Below are 21,625 nucleotides of genomic sequence, written 5' to 3' on the forward strand. Positions count from 1 at the left end.
ACGCATACCGCGCCGCTGCGCCCCCAGTGGCCTCCGATCCCAACTTTCAATGGCTGGCCTGTTCCGTGGGGTGGCATATCTGCGCGTCTATGGTATCTTAGTTGCGAGCTTGCGAGGGCCTTTGATATTGAATGTCTCTCATATAGAGATAATAAATAAATAAATGTAGGTAAAATTATCACTGATATTCTAGATACAAGGGTAATAAGTAAAATCGAGTCACGAATATGTCACTATATTTTACATATTATCTAATTATAGCGAGCGATACAAGTAAAGAAATCCTGGCTTAGACATTGTAAATAACATGCGGTTGTTGTAGTATCATTTATATATTTCTCGTAATCTCACGCAGATTGTACTCCTCTGTATTCGTGTGTCTTTCTTTATTAAAACTGTAATGTTTAAAATCATATTTGTGTAAAGAGCGTCTTTGTTACATTTCTGTGAAAGATTTATTTCCGTAGCCTGTAAATTATTATGTAGTTTAGTTTCAAGATGTGTAAAAAATCTCCTTGATTAATAAACATGGATTCTTAAACATACTTCGTATTTCGCAAATAATCTCTCTAAAATAAACCAGTATAACTGATGAAAATTTCGTACAATCCAAATATCCAAACACGAACAAAATATACGTAACCCAATCCTAAGTTGAGGATCTCTTTATTTTCAAGATACGGTCAGAAAAACTTTTCCATCGTATTATCCCGTATGGAAATCATTGCGCCCATATTTCTGATATTATGGCCGCTGTTACATTAATGTATTCTTCAGCTTCGAGTTTATCATAAACACAGGATCATAAACATGTCCCTCCCTAGAACTCACCCACTTGCGATTGGCGTTTACATTGAGATACTGAGGAATATCAATCAGTTTACATTTTATCCTCATTGTCATCACCTTTACTACCACTACATGGGTGTCCTATCAAAATAGAGGTTGGAATCATTGTCTACCATGGATAAGTGCGTCTCGGCGAATCTCTGTAAACTTAATTCAGTTTGAGATTATGGAAAAAAACATGAGGGAGAGGTTAGGTTAGGATAGTTTAGTTAGTGTTTTATCATAAAACAGTGTATACCAAAATTTATATTTAATAAATATAGACTTTTAATAAATAAAATTAAGAATTATTCCTGGTAGACATTATATGTATATTGTAGTTTTATTATTTTACGCTTTATATAATTATGACTATTTACTCGGCCGTGGAGGTAATGCTTTTTGAGGGTATGTACTCGTATATCTCATTTTTTGACATGCTACAATCCGAATTGACTGATTTTAACATATCGATACCATAATTCGCAGATCAGCCAACTCCTTTATCAAAATGTTTTTTTTATTTATTTTGATTTCGTTCCACGCCATTTACTATCAAAATAAATAAAAAAATTTTTTTTTGACAAACAATGGAGTTGGCTGATTTGCGAATTAAGGTATCGATATGTGAAATTGTTGGATTCGTCTAAACTGTGGAAGTGACAGTAGGCAAAATTTTGAAGCAGTCGTATTTTTGTAATAATTCGTAAAGTTCATTACGCAATCTATCTTCTGCAATATAGCAGCATGCAGGTAATTGCAAGAAATAGCACCTTCTGCTCTTCACGGAAGCGTAACCATAATGATTATGATTCGTTATGTAGCACCCATAAATCCGCAAACAATTACACGTGATGGTATAATAACGAGGAAAACGAATTGTTTTCCTCCTGGTATACTGTTTTGCTAGAAAACACGCCACGTGTAACTGACAAAATGATAAAAAAATATCTTATTTTGTTTAATAAACTAACAACAGTTTAGCGGTCACCATCTTACATTGAGTAACTTGTAATCTGAGAAAGTGTGATCTGTAATCATTGTTTTGATAAGTTGATGATTATTATTAATAATCGTTTAAACAGGGATTTATTTTAATCTGACAAGATTTTGTTTTTGGTTTCGGCGAAAATATATAATTCTTGTATCCACAAATTGTACGAGACGAACATGTAAATATTGTCACAGTAAATGCGATCGACCAAAGAACGGGCCTTCAAAATAAAGAGTAAAGCGGAAATAGAAGCAGGAACGAAAATGATCGAAATCCACGGACATTCCACGGCCACAACACTGAATTTTCACTTGTAGTGCTGAAATTTTGTAAAACCGTAAACTTTTCAATTTTGTAAATGCATGCCTAAAATTTCGTATAAAATAAATGGAATTCATTCCATTATGCGACCGATTTTATTCCCTACATTACTGTGGAAAGGACGAAATTCGTATGCATTCGAAATTCGAGGGGTGAACTAACAAGGGTCCGCTATCTTGCCTCCCCATAGATGATGTTTGCATTAAAATATTGTTGGCTCTGCCATTACTGAACGCATGTTGACATTAATTCGAGTTGTAACTGCAATTATAGATAAGTTATTGTGTCTTGATGCTTTAATCTGGAGGGCTTTTTGTTCAATCTATCATATTTTTTTATCAAAATATTATTTAAATAATTATACAAGTTGTGGGTCAGTTATTACAGAAAACATGGTATTTTTCAACATAGCAAGAACTTGACAAAATACCACGTAAACACACACTTATTGGTAATAATAATAATATTAATAAACAACGCATTGTGCCAACAGTGAGGATTGTCACCACAGAATGTCACTATCGTGCGGAGCCTAAACAAACATCCACAATCCACAACAGACTATTGTTCCAACAATTTTTTTCTATAATCCTGTCATAAATTAGTAAAGATACTCCTTCTTCACCTTAAAATTGAATGAAGCCACAAACGGCTTATTTGTAAGTTCTTTTTTTAATTTTTGACAAATAAAAACACATTTTGAGAAAATTTACGAATAAATAAGTAATACTGTGTAATTTGCATAATAAATAAATAATTATTTCAAATATTTTAGGGACATTTTACCACGGAGACGTGGCAAAACTTGTTTTTACGCAACTATTTCATTTGTCAAAACTGGTTACATTTTCTTGTTAGGAGTGAGTAATCTTTACTAATCTATGAATCCTGTATCTACTTAAAAAATTGTTAATCTTTTATCTGTTGAAAAATATTGGGTTGATTCTGCAGTTCCTTACATGAAATTCTTATAACTTATATACTATTTATTGAACCCTCGTAAGGGAATTAGAAACAAGCTTTTCTAATGAACCTTTTTAACAAGTTCCGCGGATCGTAATATCGAATTATTATAGATAATTCTGAGTAAAAGCTGCCGCCGCCGTCGTGTTATTACCGTTGGCGCTAAATAAATACCGGTTCGCGAGGCGGCCGATAGCGTCATTCTATTTACGATACGCCTCACTACGCCGACCACGCAACGCGACGTGTAGAGCTATTCTAGGATAGGGACGCTATTTATCTGGCCTAGATTTCCTCCTGCTGAGAAAATAATAAAACAACGACACCAACAAAAATAAATAAAACAACTTCAAATGTCCAACAGAAAGAAGTCAAGCGATCTTATTAGTGACGTTTATGATCAAGTCGTAAACTTGTATTTTGCAAGTTATTTCAACGGCTTTTATTGGTTACTAGATGACCCGGTGAACTTCGTACCACCTAATTATGAGTGACTATCTGTACCTCGTGGTTTCACTCGTGTAATTTATGTATTATGTCCATAAACTACTGGTAAATATTAGGAAATGGCCACAGGAGAACAGGAAAATAAAAAATACAATTAAATAAAATTCACTCTACCTCTCTGCACTCTGTTATTTTTTTACCGACTTCAAAAAGGAGGTGGTTATCAATTCGGCCGGTATCTTTTTTTTACGTATGTACACGAATTACTCCGCCGTTAGTGAACCGATTTTAATAATTATTTTTTTATTGTGTTATTTTTTATTGTAGGTTCTAATGAAATTACAAAGTCAGTTCATCATTGACTATTTAAGGGTCTGATAATGTGGCTCGGAGACAAAATATGTAACTCCTCAACCGATGGGGATATTTGAGTTGTGTTTGAAGATATTTGGTGTAAGTTCTAACGAAATTGCAAAGTCAGTTCATCATTGACTATTTAAGGGTCTGATAATGTGGCTCGGAGACAAAATATGTAACTCCTCAACCGATGGGAATAATTGAGTCGTGTTTGAAGATATTTGGTGTAGGAGGTTCTAATGAAATTGCAAATCATTGACTATTTAGTTAGGTTAGGTTGGAACACATAAGACAATATAAAACTAAGCGGGCAGGGCGCGGTAGCGCCCTGCGAGCGGGCGGTTCCAATCAATGTAAATTCAGACCGTACCTTAATTCATGATCACGTTTATACAATTTTATATTGTATTAATATAAATGTTATTATGTCATCACTAAAAAGGGTAAAAAAAATTTTAACAAAAAATACAACCGACTTCTATGTCACTACATAGTAAAAAATAATTCAAATAAATGTTGGTTTAGTACATATTTCTGAAGTCGGCGCTCAATATATTTCATTCGAATTATTTTTTACTTTGTAGTGACATAGAAGTCGGTTGTATTTTTTGTTAAAAAAAATAACAAAAAATACAACCGACTTCTATGTCGGTTGTATTTTTTGTTATTTTTTTTACAAACACGCGAAAAGAAGTACCTATAACTTCAATAACGGTTTTTTTTAAAGAAAGTTTATTTACTTATAGTACTCTAATCGGGTTGTTGAATAGCTAAAAATGCTGAAACAGGTGTGTAAATAGAAAGGCGATTTATAACAGTCTTAAGGGTTGATCTAAAAAAACAAACAGTGACTCAGATGCTTCATTATGTCTTATGATAATTTTCTTAGTGCTCCAAATTAACGGATATTAAATTAAAGTTCCATACCCGATTAAACGACCCTAAAGGTTGATTTTCCAAAAACGGTGAAAAATGTGTTCTATTATTTTGAATCAAAAAGCTAAATTCCAATTTTCATAGACTTTGCTTCAAAATCTGCCGATTTCTAAACGAAGTGTCTTCTAAAGCCAAATGCAAATTTTTACAGTTTTTGCTTCCAAATTAACGGATTTTAATATAAAATTCCAACCCCTACTTAACCAACTTAAGGGTTGATTTTGCAAATATCGTAAAATAGATATTTAATTACTTTCTATCGAAATCCTATCAAATACCAATTTTCATATAGATTTGCATCAAAACTGGGGGACTTTAATACAAACTTTCAACTCTTATTTATTCACGGAAACGCGGTCGAACAGGATAAAAAGTATCCTATGTCCGTCTCCTGGTTCTAAGCTACCTCTCCACCAATTTTCAGTCAAATTGGTTCAGCCGTTGTTGAGTTATAAAATGCTTCACGAAAACGCGGTCGAACGGGATAAAAAGTATCCTATGTCCTTTTCCTGCTTCTAAGCTACCTCTCGATTAATTTTCAGTCAAATTGGTTCAGCCGTTCTTGAGTTATAAAATGACTTCACGGAAACGCGGTCGAACGGGATAAAAAGTATCCTATGTCCGTTTCCTGGTTCTAATCTACCTCTTTACCAATTTTCAGCTAAATCGGTTCAACCGTTCTTGAGTTATAAAATGACTTCAAGGAAACGCGGTCGAACGGGATAAAAAGTATCCTATGTCCGTCTCCTGGTTCTAAGCTACCTCTCCACCAATTTTCAGCCAAATCGGTTCAGCCGTTCTTGAGTTATAAGTGGAGTAACTAACACGACTTTCTTTTATATATATAGATTTGCCAAGTTTTCGCGGAAAACTAGTTCTTGGTCGGAAAATCCTAGGGGCATTGGTGTCGCTCGGCGTCGGATAAACCCTTTTCTTCAGCGCGCGTGATACTAGGCGAGCAGCGGACGCTAGGAGTTTTATCGGAGCGCTAGCATGCGGCGGGTCGTAGGTGTGAGCGAGACAGACTTATGCATGGAATGCGGTGGGCGGAATGCGACGGCGCGGTGAAGGTCAACTGATACGATCTACAGTGTAACTAGTTAATAGAGAATACATTACGAATAAATATTGGTATATTTTTTCAAACTTTATTTCCAATTATCTTCGCCATTAAGTTATTCATTATAGTTATTGATAAAGTCCGAACAAATATATCAACTCACAATCAACTTCCTTTTTGATATTTCTTCTTCAATAAAATAACTATATTAACAATTAAAATTATAACTTTAAACATATTTCTAATCGTTAATATTTCAACATATTTCATTTAAATTTAAATGTAGTACTTAATAAGTTGATATTTTTTTAAATCATTATATTGATAATAGCTAGCGGTTCATTACTCTATGTTGTGTATAATAGAAATGGCGCTATGCGTAAGAGCGGGATGGACTCAACCAGCACGTGCTTCTGGTTCATTTCGTAATCGTCTTATTGCCTCCTCGCGCCGCTGCCGCTCCGATATTACATCTCATTGTGGGAATTTGTTTCGTGAGAAAACTTTTTGTTGCCTTTTTTACTCTTTATGCAAATTCTGATAAGCGCATCGCCTTTAATTTATTTAACGTTCAATTTAATATTTAACATAGTTTTGTTTTAAAAGTCTTCTCGGCGCTGAAAAATAACCGCGTTTATTATTTTAATTGTCACATAGTCTGCTTATTCACGAACTCCGTTTATTTAGTTTATATTTTAACTTTATGTACCTACATAGATGTTTGAGATAACTGTAGTCATCTATGTACGTAAGTAAGTATCATATTTAAAGCTAAAGTTAGTCACTTTAATATCTAACCGCTACTTCGCCATTTTAAAAATTGTAACTAATATACAAAATATATTTTTAAAATAACACATATTCCTATGTATTAGGTCGGTTCACTTACTGAACTTCTCCATAACGAAAAAAGTACTCTATAAAGAACCTATTTTAAATAATTAAAAAAAAAATCTTTAAATCTGTGTCAATTATTGATCTAACTATCGCGTTTTTTGGTTACTAAACTAATTTTATATTTGAGCCACCAACTTAAATAAAGATAGAAAGAATTAGATAGCTATGTATGCATGCGTCTAATATTTCTAATATTTGAAATAGGTAGACAGTGGGCTGTAAATATCATACATATCTTTTATACATATTGTGAATAAGCAAAGTAAAATATTTTTCTTGTGGGAAATTCCTCTGTCCTGATGATAGTTTTAAAGTCCAGCTAAGGAAACAGATATGTATTCAAATATTTTTTTAATATCTAGATAATATTGAATATGCCTAATAAGGAATATGTTTTATTGATTCGTAGGAAATAAGTATGTTGTCCACCTGATATGCAAAGGGTATGCAATTTAGCTGCTTATAGACATTACAAATCCACTCCAAATACGTTTAAACTACACTTACACATAATATTATTTGGATTTTGACAACAGATGCGTTGCTTCCCATGAGAACTACTCGTATATAGCTTAGAACGCCTCGTGTTGAGGATTGAGAGTTAGCACATTTTAATTTTATTTTCAGTACCTATGAAATAGGTAAATAAACATTTAAAACCTTACTTTCTAACATACGGGCACTACACTTTACCCAGCCATCTGAATCACATAGGTATGGCAACGGCGGGCCGCGGACCGGAGGCAACCGCCTCCGCTTAGCCCACTCCGCTACTATGAAGTTAAAATTTCTGTCCGGATTCTGTGAGTTTTTGGCTTCGGAATTATAAGTTACGAGCTAGTAGGTATTAAGTATTTATTTACCAATTATATAAGTCTACCTGTCGGCCCGATGTCGAATATTCCGAGTGTGTTGCATGTTTTTTGGTGGGCAAATTTCAAAGACTACTGTTCCAGACACCTGTAGCGTATCTCCGATAAAATCAGAGAACGTTTTTTCCACGGTCGCACTCAGACTATGGTCATTAGACCATTGGTTCCAAAGCACTGCTTTGGGACCAATCCTCCATCCTGGTCTCATGATCTCAGTACCTAGTTAAAGTCCGCGCAAAACTGCTAGTCCGCTCTAAAGTAGTTGCGAGCAGGTGTAGTCATGCAATTAATTATGACAACGCGATTCATTTCTATATTCAGAACAGACTAGCCGTTTTACGCGGACTATACCTATAGCAACTGGGCCACATATATGTTTACGAGTTTTAAGTCCATCCGAAAATGTCAACTGACAATCCGAAAACATGTTATGTGAAGCGAGATGAACGATTTTTTTTAATAGGTAGCTTGTTTTATCGACGATTTGTGCTTTGGTATCTATACTTACTTAAATATTTTAATCATTTAAATTTCATAAAAAATAATATCATTGTAGAGGTTCTTTTGTGCCAAATAGTTTAAGAACTGCTGCACGCTAGATCTCGTTTCCATTATCTTCGCTCGCGTGCTATTTATCAGTATTCCCACTCCATGCTGGATTGTTATAAGAACAAATAATATTTTTTAATTAATATTCTCTATAAAGTGTTCTCGTAAAAGAATTCCTAATTGAGGAAATAGGCATAGGTAGATACCGCAGGTGTACCTATCTGCCTTTTAACTAAATGTAAGTTATATTTATACGTACAGTTGACTATTTAATTAAACATTTACTGACTATTTTATTAAACGCCATGGGAGTGACGCCGGGTTATGTGGGATTTTTACCGCACTAAAACCCCCCCGGTGGCCGTCCTCAGCGTTTGGTGGAGAACTCCGGGATCTCCAACGGAACACAACCGGAGTCCTCCTAACGCGATGCCCTTCTATCGGGCTCTGCCCTGGGGGAGCAATTTACGCTCCTCTCACATCCCCTGGTGATTACAGCGATATGCGACCACACAAACCGCTGTCCTTCCCGGGGTCGCTTACTGGACGGTTTGAGCTCCCTCTCTGGCCGCCCGCAACCCCGGAAGCCCCTTTTAGTCGCCTCTTACGACAAGCAGGGGATACCGTAGCCCTATTCTGGTCCCGGTACTACAGGGACAAAGTAATTCAGATCCCTGTCGAATCCAAAACCTGCCGTGGCAGACCGGTATGGTGAATAATGGTGATCGTTGTTCAATTTGCGTTCTGATTGTTTTGCACCAATAAACAATAATTATTATTCATGTCTACATATAAACAATGGACACTTGTGTCTCCATCTTCGTCAGTAGTTAGGGCATCATCAGACATGCTACTTTTAGCATTGACGTTCGAGAAGTTAGTATTTTTTCTCGCACCGATCGCTTTATTTGGGTGCTCGATGCAACTACTTACAACAGTTGTGAAACAGTTTTCTGTATGGCGTCCGAACCTAGCAAGTCGTCAAAACACAATTGCCAATACAAATATTTTTACGAATATTTTTAATTTTGAAAACAAGAGCTTTGTGAACAAGTTCTAGCCATCATTCTAGAAGTTTCAGATCTGTTCAAAAATAATGTTTTCAACGAAATTACTGCCAAATCCAAATATTCAGATGAGATATAGCCGCCATATACCTATCTGCAGACATTGTAGGTATCAGACAAGGCCGTAGTTAAACTTGCCTCAAACTCCAAACCTCTACAAACGCACAAACGTATGGTATAAACGCAACGACATACGCAATAAATTTTATTTAATTATCTAAATAACTGACACTTCATTGTATCGGCTACAACTTACAAGCGCTTGCAAACCTACACAAACAATGTCAAACGGTCTATTCGCACGTTTTAATTTGTAACAGTTTGTTGAGGCTTGGCAAGCGTGTGGACGCGGTATGTATTTGGCAAAGAGTTTTTTACTAATTTTAGTTCTCAAATGACTTTTTTATTTTAGTAGGGCACAGGTACACGTTTTGCCCCGATGTCGCCTGATGGTAAACGTGCATGAGGCCTAAGATGAGCTGCCTAGAAGTAGCCTATTCACTCTTGATTTGAAGACTCTTAGATTATATTTAAGAAAGAAGGATTAGGCCATAGTCCACCGCGCTTACCAAGTGCGTATTGGTAGACTTCACATACCCTTGAGGTTTTTTTTTAAATGAAACTCTCAGGTATGCAGGTTTCCTCACGATGTTTTCCTTCACCGTTTTAAGCAAGTGGTAATTAATTTATAATACGCACATAACTTTGAAAAATCAGAGCGTGCCTGGGATTCGAACCTCGGACCCCTCGTTCGAGAGGCCGAGTTTCTTACCCATAGGCTATCACTGCTCATTTTGAAAGGAGACCCGTCCCTAGCAGTGGGACAGTATTGGGCTGATGATGATAAGATTATATTTATCGAGAAACATTTGGTTATTATTAAAACTCGATCTATCTAATCCAAATGATGTCTACCAAACATCAAAATTTGACAATTTCTAGTATGTACGTACCTCCCTAGCAATGCAGAAATGGTCAAATGTCGATCTTTAATAACCTAGTACTAAAACATCGGATAGATTGGTCACTAATGATGGATTGTTCAATCTTCGTTAAAACCTTCGTTAAAAATGTATCTATACCTATATACTTAATACATTTAAGTAGGTACATCCGTAAGTGGTACCTAAGTAGGTAGGTACCAAATTCGAAATTTCGGATGAAACTACGGCATTTATGCTTACTATGTAGTTCTGATTGGTAGCGAATAAAACGAATTAGCATAAAGAAGCGGTTATTAGGAGCGGGTGTTGGCCACCTGGGTGGTCACTTGGTAGCGGGATTCGTAATTACACCGTATTTGGGCTCTTCGCGATAAATTCCGATTAATTTTAATTCTTTCGATCTTCCGATTAATCGGAAAATTGGCGTTTAATATTATGGAACTCGAGTGACTGTTTAAGGCATAACGCGTTTAAGTAAACCGAATGTAAACGCTTTCTACACTCACAGCCCCACACTAGTATTCCCTGTGTCGTGGGTGCCGTGGACACACACATAGACAAATACACAAACACCCAGACCCAGAAATCTAAATTCATCATTTAGATATCTGTCTGGCCGCGGATCGAACCCGGGACCCTTTGCGCGTCAGACCGGTATGGTGGCCGCTCCGCCACGCGGGTCGTCGCCTGTATATGTAGATGGCCTGGCGACTTTCTTAAATTCGGTCTTCGTTTACATTGTATGACTGTCCCACTGCTGGGAATAAGTCTTTTCTTGAAGTGAGGGACTTTAGGCATGGTCCACCGCGTTGACCAAGTGAGAGTTCATAGACTTATTACATCGTTGAGCATGTTTTTTTTGAAGGAATCAGGCGTGTGGTTCCCATCACAGTATTTTCCTTCACAATGTGTCTAATTAATAAGTACTGTAAGTGCGTAGGTAACGCACATCACTTTGAAAATCAGAATCAATGTTCTCATACCAAAAATTGATTTGAATTTGTCAAATTTAGATTTTTGGTAGGCAAAAATTTAATCGATTAATTATTACATATTTATTAACAATGTGTATAAGTTTACAAGTTGTTGAAAATGTGACAATTGTTTTTAATAGTATGTCTAACCACTCATTTTAGCAGAACATCGTTCAAAATTACAAATTAACAAAATCGTCGAAAAAATATCCCCTTAAATCGACTCTCATTTTTAATATAAATGCCACAATTATTTATTACTTTTATGTATATATTGATTAACCTACATTAATACACGGAAACTATGACATTCAGAGATATAAACTATAAACAACACATGCCATAATCGCAGTAGTTCACGTGACGTTGTCATTGCAGACGCGGCGCAGGCGGCCATGACGGTGGGCGTGGCCAACGTGTTGTGCGACGAGCGGCCCGCCCCCCTGGCGTGGCCGGCTCCCGCCCCCGCGCCCCCCGCGCCGCTGTGGCAGTACCCCGGTGAGTGCCTCCTGCCTGTTATGCTCGCCTGGTAACTACGCGCCAACTGCATTGCGAGAGCGCCGTTTTGGCGATGCTGGCTTGCCGTTAGCTCCTGTGCGGCTATGACTCGTTGGTAGCGGCATTGCAACTCGCATCGCCCGTTGGGTTTCTGGATTGTTTTTTTTTACTTAACTTTTTTCTCGACGTATTTTTTGGGAAAAAAACTCTAAACATGTGTAATGTTTAGAGTTCATTTTAGTTTAGTTTTAATGCAAATTTGGTAAAAAAGTCAAAATTAAAAGAACTTTAATAGCAATGAAATAATTGGTAAAATAACAATTTAAAATTTTAAGACATTAAAAAAAACCTAGTTGTTAACAATAACTAAACAGGTAATAGATGTATAGTATGTAGGCCTAGTTGTGTCATTCGTCTATTAATATAATAAGGTACAACACTAACGTTTAATGAAATAAATAAATATTTTTTAATACATTAAATCCATTAAATAACAAAGAAACGTATCTTATTTTAAAACGAATTAATATTAACTACTTATAATATTTTTATAACAGTATCTGCCTATTAAACTCAAATTCAGATTAGTTAAGATCATTTAAATCCGAACCTATAGTCTGCATATATTTAACAGCCAAAGTCCCTTGAAGCAATTTTCTAAAGAGCTCTAATTCCTAATTCAGCTTTTGAATAATGGACATGCAGTAAAATCTTTAGAATTCAATAATTCACGACACACGCATAGTGTGGCACAATTCAAAACGAATGATATAATCAACTCGCACCGCGCGGCCTAATTCCTCTTCGTTTCGTTTCGTCGTTTTGTCGTTTGAATTGCTCGTTTTTTGGCGCTCGTTTTCGTTTTCTCGGGCCGGACACTCGATCCCGTTTATTACGGCCACCGGTTCCTTTCGTAGTTTCGTTTTTCGTTTTGCTTTTTAACCTGTTTCGAGACTAGTTGGAGTTGGCGATGCCTGTTGTCGGATCAAAAGAACTTTGTTTTATGAAGTGTTTGGTTATTGGTTAGTTATTAGGTTCATTGTGATACCTGTTATTGAATAAATTCTTTTTTCAATAAACGAACATCTGAGTCATCTTGTTTTTATAGTAGGTAATTAACTATCCTTATCTCTCTGTATTCAAATTCTACTATAAATTATGAACTCGAAGTTGTACCTAAAACTATTTACTAACCTAGTATTTACTAACCTTTTTTTTTTTTTTTTGTTTTCGAGGGGGAAACCTTCAAAAGGTGCTACTTATTATACTAGTATACTACTTATTATACTAGTAGGTAGGTATTTACTAACCTAGGTAAAACTGATACGATAAGGTAAAGTACCTTACCGTATCAGTTTTAACGGTAGCGGTATGTCATTATAGTAAATAGTAAAACAAAATGACAAGAGATTAAATAACACGTTCATTACTTAAATTACTTAAAATTAATATTAACATAGGTACCTACCATTGATTAGGTTAATTAAATACCTAAGTTTATTTTAAGTCTGTAATTGTAATTTTTTCTGATTAGCTAATACAAGATGGTCTCTAATTACTTCCGAAACGAAATAAAAAAGTGATCTAAATTTTAGTAAAAAAATATAGCAAAGTTTCAATCAGGACACCAGTGATTGTACCTTATATAGGTACAATAAATATAAATAAAACACGACTTACTTTACAATTAAAATTTAAAGTACGCACAATAGTACTGCGTAACGCGTAACTCCGAGCGATATCGCTCCATAATTTTCACACTACATCGCCCTCAAATTGCCGCGGCAGTAGAAAGTAAAATGGCGCGCTTTGATTTATCACTGGACTTCAACAAGTTTCAAATGCCTTGTTTCACTGCCTCTATGAGGAAACTTTATTGTTGCTACAGTTTATTATTTCTAATTGTATCTAAGATCGGATGTGAGCACTGGTAGGTATCCTGTTATAGGATTTATCTTATTAAGAGAAGATCTTTTATCATTTTTCAAGAATTCTTACCGAGGCATTTCGGTAGTATAGAGTAAAAATATGTTTTTGTAAAGTTAACCTTTGCGTAACTTTGCAGAGTGCCGTTTGAGTAATTTCAATGGTTTTCGAAATAAACTCATAGATACAAACATATTTTACTTAGAAAGATAAAGATCATCACCAAACAAGGTTTAACAATAAAAAATGTAAAAATGTAGGGTATTGTAATAGCCGAATCACTCACTACTCCTAAGTTAGAACGCCACGTGTTCCGAATCGATCCTGCTTTAGCGCTAAAGATTGTTGTTGTGCAGTACAAAACTGTTTGTGTTGGTACCACAAAACATGAAAAAGTTAAAATATTTCCTACTGGTATGATGATAAATTATTCAATTGACGTATGTCGTAACTCGTAATTGATGAAACCTACATGCTTGAAAGTTTTACGTAGGTAGTGTGTTTATTGGAAAGATATGTGGAGTCTAACAATCCTACCTGGCCCGCGCGGTGGAGCAGAGGTAGATACTCGTGCATAGGTAGTCCACAAGGGAATTTTTCGATTGTTTATGAAAACAATTGATATGGTTACTATTACGATTAAAAAGATTCTATCCGAGGTCTAAAGGTCCAATTACATCCATTTACATCTATCTTATCATCCTACCTGTCTCTCTCGATGGTCGAAATATATAGCATTGCCTATATAGCACTACCCGTTTTTAAATTTCATGAAGGTTTTTTAATTTCCTTAATAAAAAAGATCTAGAATTTTATTTTGCATGAACTAGGTAAATCCAGTGTAATTAGTGTAGTCTGGTAGTTACCAAACTAATTAGCGTAGAGTCGAGTGTAATTTTAATTACGCATTTTGATAACTCTACCTTGCTTAGGGTTTAAAAGTAGGGTGCAAACGCACCTTAGCTTAAAATAAGTACCAACCTTTACCTAGGTGTAGAGTATGTGCTGCTAGGTGGGGAAACGTAGGTAGAAATTAATTTCAAAATGTCCTTTAGTTTTAAAAAATACATAAAAATCTAAGATACGTAATTATCTTAGATTTTTTATTATAAGATTTTCGTTTTAAAGCAATATAGACAATAATAAAATATTCAAAGGTATGTTGATCAAATTGAAATTCACCTCCTTTTTTATTTTCAAATGTCGGAAAATTCTTCAAAATATTCATACCTTGTCTAAAACTTTTAGGTGAACTTAATTAGTGAAGATAGATACAAAAACATTGCTTAGATCCACAATTAAAAATTACCATCCTGTAAAAGTTGCCAAGGATAAAATTAGCTGTTCAAAAACCATAAAACACGAGCGTACCTATAGCTCACATAAAAACGAACTAAACGCTAAACTTCGGCCATTAACTAGTTAAATATAAACTAACCGCATGACTGACTCCATCGTTCACCGCCCGCTTCCCACACGCGTGTCACTCCCAACCCATAAATTATCCATCATCCGAAAAAAATATTAAAAACTCCTTTATCGATAACTCCAGTGACCCTGCCAGCCCTACGTCAGTGGCCACCGCCCTCGCCCCGCCTTCTTAAGCCTCTCGACCAATCGGAACGTCGCGTTGCTCGTAAGGAGGAGCCTAGTCGGTGCCCGCCTTACGCATTTTAGTGTTGTGAATTAGTCGTTTTGTTTGCTTTTTTTATTTTTTTTTGTACGATTATTGTCGGTGTTCAGCTGCTACGAATTTGACACCTCACGCGATAGCATCGGCGCGGGGAAACCCGCGGGACGACGCTATGCGCTGATTGATAACCGCTCCGCCGCGGAGGAAACGATACGTCTTCGTAAGAACTTCATTAATGCACAGACGGTCGCTAATTTGTTTGCTAGTTTTTTCAGTTTGGTCAAGTTCGTGAATTCATCCGTCTAAGATTTTTTTCGTCTTCTTTAATATGTTTTTATACCTGAGACACATCGTTATCCCCGATAACTAAGACGTTAGATACCTAAAAGTTACCTGCCGACCTATGAACCATGTTTCCAAATGTTTCAAACTAGGACATGTTATCGTCGTTAATAAGAAGCTTGGATATTAACGATATCACATTTTTATAACGTTACATTAAAGTAATAAGTGACTCATTTGATACTACAGTTTAAAAACAGATGCGGGTAGGTGAAGTGGGGACGACACCTTGGCGGCGCTCGAATTAACAGAGAGCGACATTCTGGTCGGAGACTTCAGCAAGAGCAGTCGAATAACGGAGATACTTGTGTAGTTATAATACTTCTAATCACTAGTGTGAACTTACTTACGTATAATTGTTATATCGTTACTCTGTACCGTTTATGTGACTATATTATTACATGACTTCAAGACCTTCAAGACGAGTTTGATTTCATCAGAAGTGTACAAGAACCAGCTCACAATCATGGACGGCGATTCGTAAGTACGAACATACTTGACACAGGAATAAAAACCGTGAGTTAAAACATTATTTTGTCATATGTGAATTTATCTTGGTAAAATAAGTAAAAATGGGGGTAGATAAATGTCGTTGATGTAAGGGCAAACTCATTTGAATTAAGAAAATGGATAGATTGAGACTAGTAATTCAATGAAATGTTAATACCCTCTGAAAATGATATACTTAAATTTTGTGAACAAACTTTACTCTTAGCAAATTACTTGTTAACATTGTAAACTGAGGTGTTTACTTCAAAATAAGTGCATTTTCTGTGAAGAAGTGTCTAAAAGTAATTTTGCAAGGCAGTTCTTGTGGTAAATCTGTCCATTTGGTTAAAGTCTGTGGTGTAAAAAGTAAATCCTAATTGTTCTAAAGTTACACCTACTTTGAAATATATAGAAATACACGTACTTATGAAAATATTTTAAGGATCTTTAATCTTAAATGTCAGGCTTTATAGATGTGGGAACCTAATGGTTGTTAATATAGGCTAATGTACGCCAGAAATTGCATACAGGTTAGATTTGAATTTATTTTTGATAACTTTTAATGTTTCAAACTGGGTTTACGTATATGCGTTTGTTATTATTGTATGGAGGGGACTATGCGGTAGCAACAAACGCAGTTACAGAGTACAGTATACCTACTTGATATAAGTGACACGTTTATTAAGTTGCAAAATTTTGATTATTCATAATTGTACAGAAATGTATAATATCTACGTGGTACATATTTAACTGACTGCAAATAAGTATCACGACCACGGTATTCAGTGGCTGAGTGTACCCACGAGGGAAATGGTAAATGAGTTTAAGGTTTATTGTTTGTTTTTGGATATTAATTGACTATATTTAAAAATAAACTTCTACATTGAAAATTCACATCTACATTGTTCACACTTTCATTTTATAAATCAATGAAAGTTTCCTTTTGATTTCATATACTTGATACGTAATTGTTATGAAAGAAGCATACGTACGTTGCCAAATTTAGCATTCCATCAATTCTAGGCGAACTCACGCAGTACTGTGTACTACTGTGTTTTGACTCCCATAAAGTATAAATGCACATTAGTTAATGATCTATGAGAAAACTGAGAAACTTATGCGCAGCGGTCTTTGGAATATTATATATAAAAAAAACAACCTCCCATTTCACTTATACAGAATATTAAATGTCTGTTTTAAATTTAGTATGCAACGTTTCGTTTTGTATTAATATTTCTTTACATCTCGTAATTTTAAACCTTTATTGAATTTGAATTTGACACATTACACGTCCTTTTGGTTTGAAAATTGGGCACTATCAAATACTGGTAAATGAAGTTTGTACCTTAAACGTTGAGGCGCTTAGACTATCGATATTATCAATTATGTGAGCCACTTACGAAATGATAAACGGGATCCACTTTGTATGGGATTGAGAATAAATTATTTTAAGTAAAATAATAATAATAATAATAAATTGATGCTTTTATAACTTGAGCTTAGTTCTATTTACAAGTTACAGCAATTAAGTTATTATGCGTATTAAGTGAGAAACGGTCACTGAATCCTACATAAATTTAGATGGTCTTTTGTATACCATATTTAAAATGAGTCTTGCCTGCGACTTTGTTCATGTGGATTCAGAATATAGTTTGAATTGCATTTTTAAAACGAGTCTTGCCTGCGACTTTGTTCATGTGGATTCAGAATATAGTTTGAATTGCATTTTTAAAACGAGTCTTGCCTGCGACTTTGTTCATGTGGATTCAAAATATAATTTTAATTATACAATGCCCTCTGTCAAGATCACGGAGTACATTGGTAATTTGAAATTCTCCATTACCTGGTCATGTAATGTTTTAAAAAAAAAAATTTATATTTTTGACATCAACTTCGTAGTTTTGGTTTTAATGCATTTTCAAACATACAAACCGACAGACAAAAATTTTTCTTTTTCAAATATATTCGATGTAAACACGTGAAGATTTCATTCTTATTATATGTATATCATAGCCGAATGAATAATAATGTAATCAAATAAAACCATAGGTACATTTCGATGGGATTTTCTTATACAATAATTTACTTTTCATATAAATTTCATACGGTTCACAATTGCGTCATGTCTAGGTTTTCTCTATAGAAACATCGAGCGTCTCCTTGAGAGTGTTGGTTGTAAATGATACATATTATATTAATATAATCTATACAGATATTACGCACTGATATATTTTTTATTACAAACTATATAAAAGTCAGGTGAAGCCGAGGCGTTTGAAATATATATAATGAATATGAATTGTTCGGTAATAAGGTGTATCATAAGATAGTTTGACTAACTGTTTGTTTGGCTGGCTGGTATAAAATCATGATCAACTTTAATAGACCTTTTTCAGGTCATAGAAATTTTAGGTTGTGATTGATAAGGAGCCACATGTTATGTAAAACAGTTATAGTTTTCAATCTGACGATCGTGATGAGACAAAATTAGAATTGGACAAGAGTATTAAAATCATGTCATGTCAAAGTATTTCAAAATTTTTAAATAAATCTGACCGTTCAAAGTAGGTAAAAATCGAATTCAAATATTCCGTTACATACATACAGGTCAAGTTAATAAAAGCGTGGCAAAAATAAAAGCGCGTTTAAAAAACATCTTTTATCAGTTGTAGACACAAATAAGTATAGTTAAATAATGGCCGGTTTCTGAAGTCATTTTTCTTGGTAGGTAGTTTACGAGTATGTATTCAATCTATCGGAAACTATCCGTTTGATAACTACCTACGAAAAAAAAAAAACCGCTTCCGAGGAACTCAATGTAAGACAAGGTCTGTTTAAACTCCGTTTAGATTAACGGACCATTTTAATGTGTTTATTCTTTCCATAACATTATTTGATTTTTTTTAAAAAAACTACGTTTTGCGTAAAGTCTAGCAAATCTTCCTTAGTATAATGCATAACTTTTACAGTAAAATAGCCCAAACTATAACTTCCTTATGGGAATCTTGATTTAAAACTTTTGGTGAAAAAAAAAAAAAAGTTAAGCTTATTACACAATTGACAAGTATGTCGCTGACGTGAACGCATGGGTCCTTCGCTTTATTAATTAAATTTTGAAATTCATGCAATAGTATGTATTATTATAACTGAATATAAATTCAATTTAATGTAATGAAATTTCTTTCGGACTTTCAAAAGTGGGTTATGTGGCCCTACTTTGAAAGAAATAATGTGAATTTGTGATAAATAACGTAAAAAATTGGGTTCATACAACTTATTACGTGTTGTACTTGTGTGAAATTCATGGTTTGTTTACCATTATTTAGTCTTTAACTTTGATATCATTCATTTCAAATATTCACGATATATTATTATTTTGATACTGCTTCATCAGTTGATAAAAGACGTACGTTGGAAAGGCAACTATTTGTATACAATAACATTGTAATAATTAAAAGAAGTACTAAGTAGTAATAAAATAATGTTATAATAGTATTTTGAGTCGCACAGATTCATTTAGTGGCCAACTATAGATCTATCAGTATCTATCTATCAGTATAACAGTTATTGAACAGGTTGTTGAGCATTCCGAAATGGACTAATAAGATAAACGTCGTTATTCTGATGCGTAACTTTATCGAATCAATAGTTGTTGGAGATTTAACTATTGGACTTAGAATCCAGACATAAGTAAAGTGGGCAGCTAGATGTTGTCATTACTGTAGGTGTAGGAAACTTTGTGGTTTGATTTTTATTTATCTGGAGTTAAGATGGATTAGTGCAGATGCCTCGAGCAGTGTGATGTTCGCGGGTGTCTCTTGGTGATGCATATGGTTGGGTTGACCCAAGGCATTGAGTACCTTGAAGACATTAAGTGAATATTGCATTTTTAGAGTAAATTTGAGTTGAGCACTGGCCGAATGTTATCGTGAGCAAGGTATAAAAACTGCGGTGATACATGACTAGAGTGATCCTATATGAACATCACCTAGTTATAACCGTGTTTTTTATTATTTAACAATGGTCTAATGCATTCGCTTCAATACCTGTCGCGCATATGACATTTATGTAAAGAGTCCTTATGAACTATGCCTGCAACAGAAATCCGTGGTGAACACTGTTGGGGCAGATTTATAACCTAGGTAATACACAACTAGTGTGATTCTATATGAACATCACCTAGTTTAAGCCTTGGTTCGGATCAACAGTTCGGGCCTTTTACATGCGAGTCGGTATTGCAAGAAAATGCGTATAGTTAAAGCCATGTTTTTGATAAACAGTTCGGGCCTCTTACGTGCGAGTCGGTATTACAAGAAAATGTGTAACTCTTCTGGACTTAGGCATTAAACAACTGGTTTTCTTTTGCAGCTCTTGCATCAGACCATACACGATCGAGGACGAACGTGTGAGCAGGACGGCCGAATGTTATCGTCGTTAATAAGAAGCTTGGATATTAACGATATCACATTTTTATAACGTTACATTAAAGTAATAAGTGACTCATTTGATACTACAGTTTAAAAACAGATGCGGGTAGGTGAAGTGGGGACGACACCTTGGCGGCGCTCGAATTAACAGAGAGCGACATTCTGGTCGGAGACTTCAGCAAGAGCAGTCGAATAACGGAGATACTTGTGTAGTTATAATACTTCTAATCACTAGTGTGAACTTACTTACGTATAATTGTTATATCGTTACTCTGTACCGTTTATGTGACTATATTATTACATGACTTCAAGACCTTCAAGACGAGTTTGATTTCTAATTGCCTAAAAGTAGAATTAGGTGGTTTAACTTTTTCGACACCACTTCACACTATCGCGCTTATTACCTACCTACTGTTAGTCTTCTATATAGAACATGGGTTTCTGTTGCTCCCCAAAATACCTTATTGGTAAAGGTGTCGTCAATCGTTATACATCTACCTTTACATACATCCAAATGAAGGTAGAAGTAGCAAACGAGCATGCAGTCCACCTGATGGGAAGTGTTCACTGTTTCTCATTTGGTTACTAACTCCATATAAAAGAAGAACTTTACCTCGAGCCTATCACAAATGCGTTATCACTAGAGATGTGCCGAGTCAGGTCGACTCGAGTCAGTACTCGAGTACTTACATAAACTCGCATACTCGAGTACCAATAGTGATACTCGAGTACCAGTAATACTCGAATACTGACGATACTCGTACACTACAACTACTACTCGTACAAGTAAAAACTTGATTAATTTTGTGTAGTGAGTGGCGTTTTTTTTTTTGCTCTTCCGTGCTATTGGACTGTATGTTGCAAAGTACTCGAGTACTTTGTGAGTACTTTGGACTCGAGTACTGACTCGATTCTTTTTTATATGAGTACTAAAGTACTCGAAAACCAAAAATGGCCGACTCTGCACATCATTAGTTATCACTCCTGAGAAGATACCTAACTTAAAACTTTAACGTAAAATGCCACACAAATTTGGATGCCAAGTAAGTTACTTAGACTAAGTAACTTGACTGACATCCAAATTTTGCTACAAATTAGATG

General features: G+C 35.1%; 1 protein-coding gene across 3 annotated transcripts in view; it reads left to right on the top strand.

Moving 5' to 3' along the window:
• Window positions 1-21,625, top strand: part of wge (BAH domain and coiled-coil containing protein winged eye) — a 135,554-nt gene that overhangs the window by 97,397 nt on the left and 16,532 nt on the right. For all 3 annotated transcript variants that reach the window (XM_073075531.1, XM_073075530.1, XM_073075532.1), the window contains one exon: window positions 11,588-11,707. In XM_073075531.1, coding sequence (XP_072931632.1) covers window positions 11,588-11,707 — 120 coding nt within the window. The remainder of the gene's footprint in view (window positions 1-11,587; window positions 11,708-21,625) is intronic.

This window comes from Epargyreus clarus, unplaced genomic scaffold, assembly GCF_041222505.1.
Source record: "Epargyreus clarus isolate Ecla_fem2 unplaced genomic scaffold, WU_Ecla_fem_2.2 ptg000008l, whole genome shotgun sequence".
Classification (NCBI taxonomy): domain Eukaryota; kingdom Metazoa; phylum Arthropoda; class Insecta; order Lepidoptera; family Hesperiidae; genus Epargyreus; species Epargyreus clarus.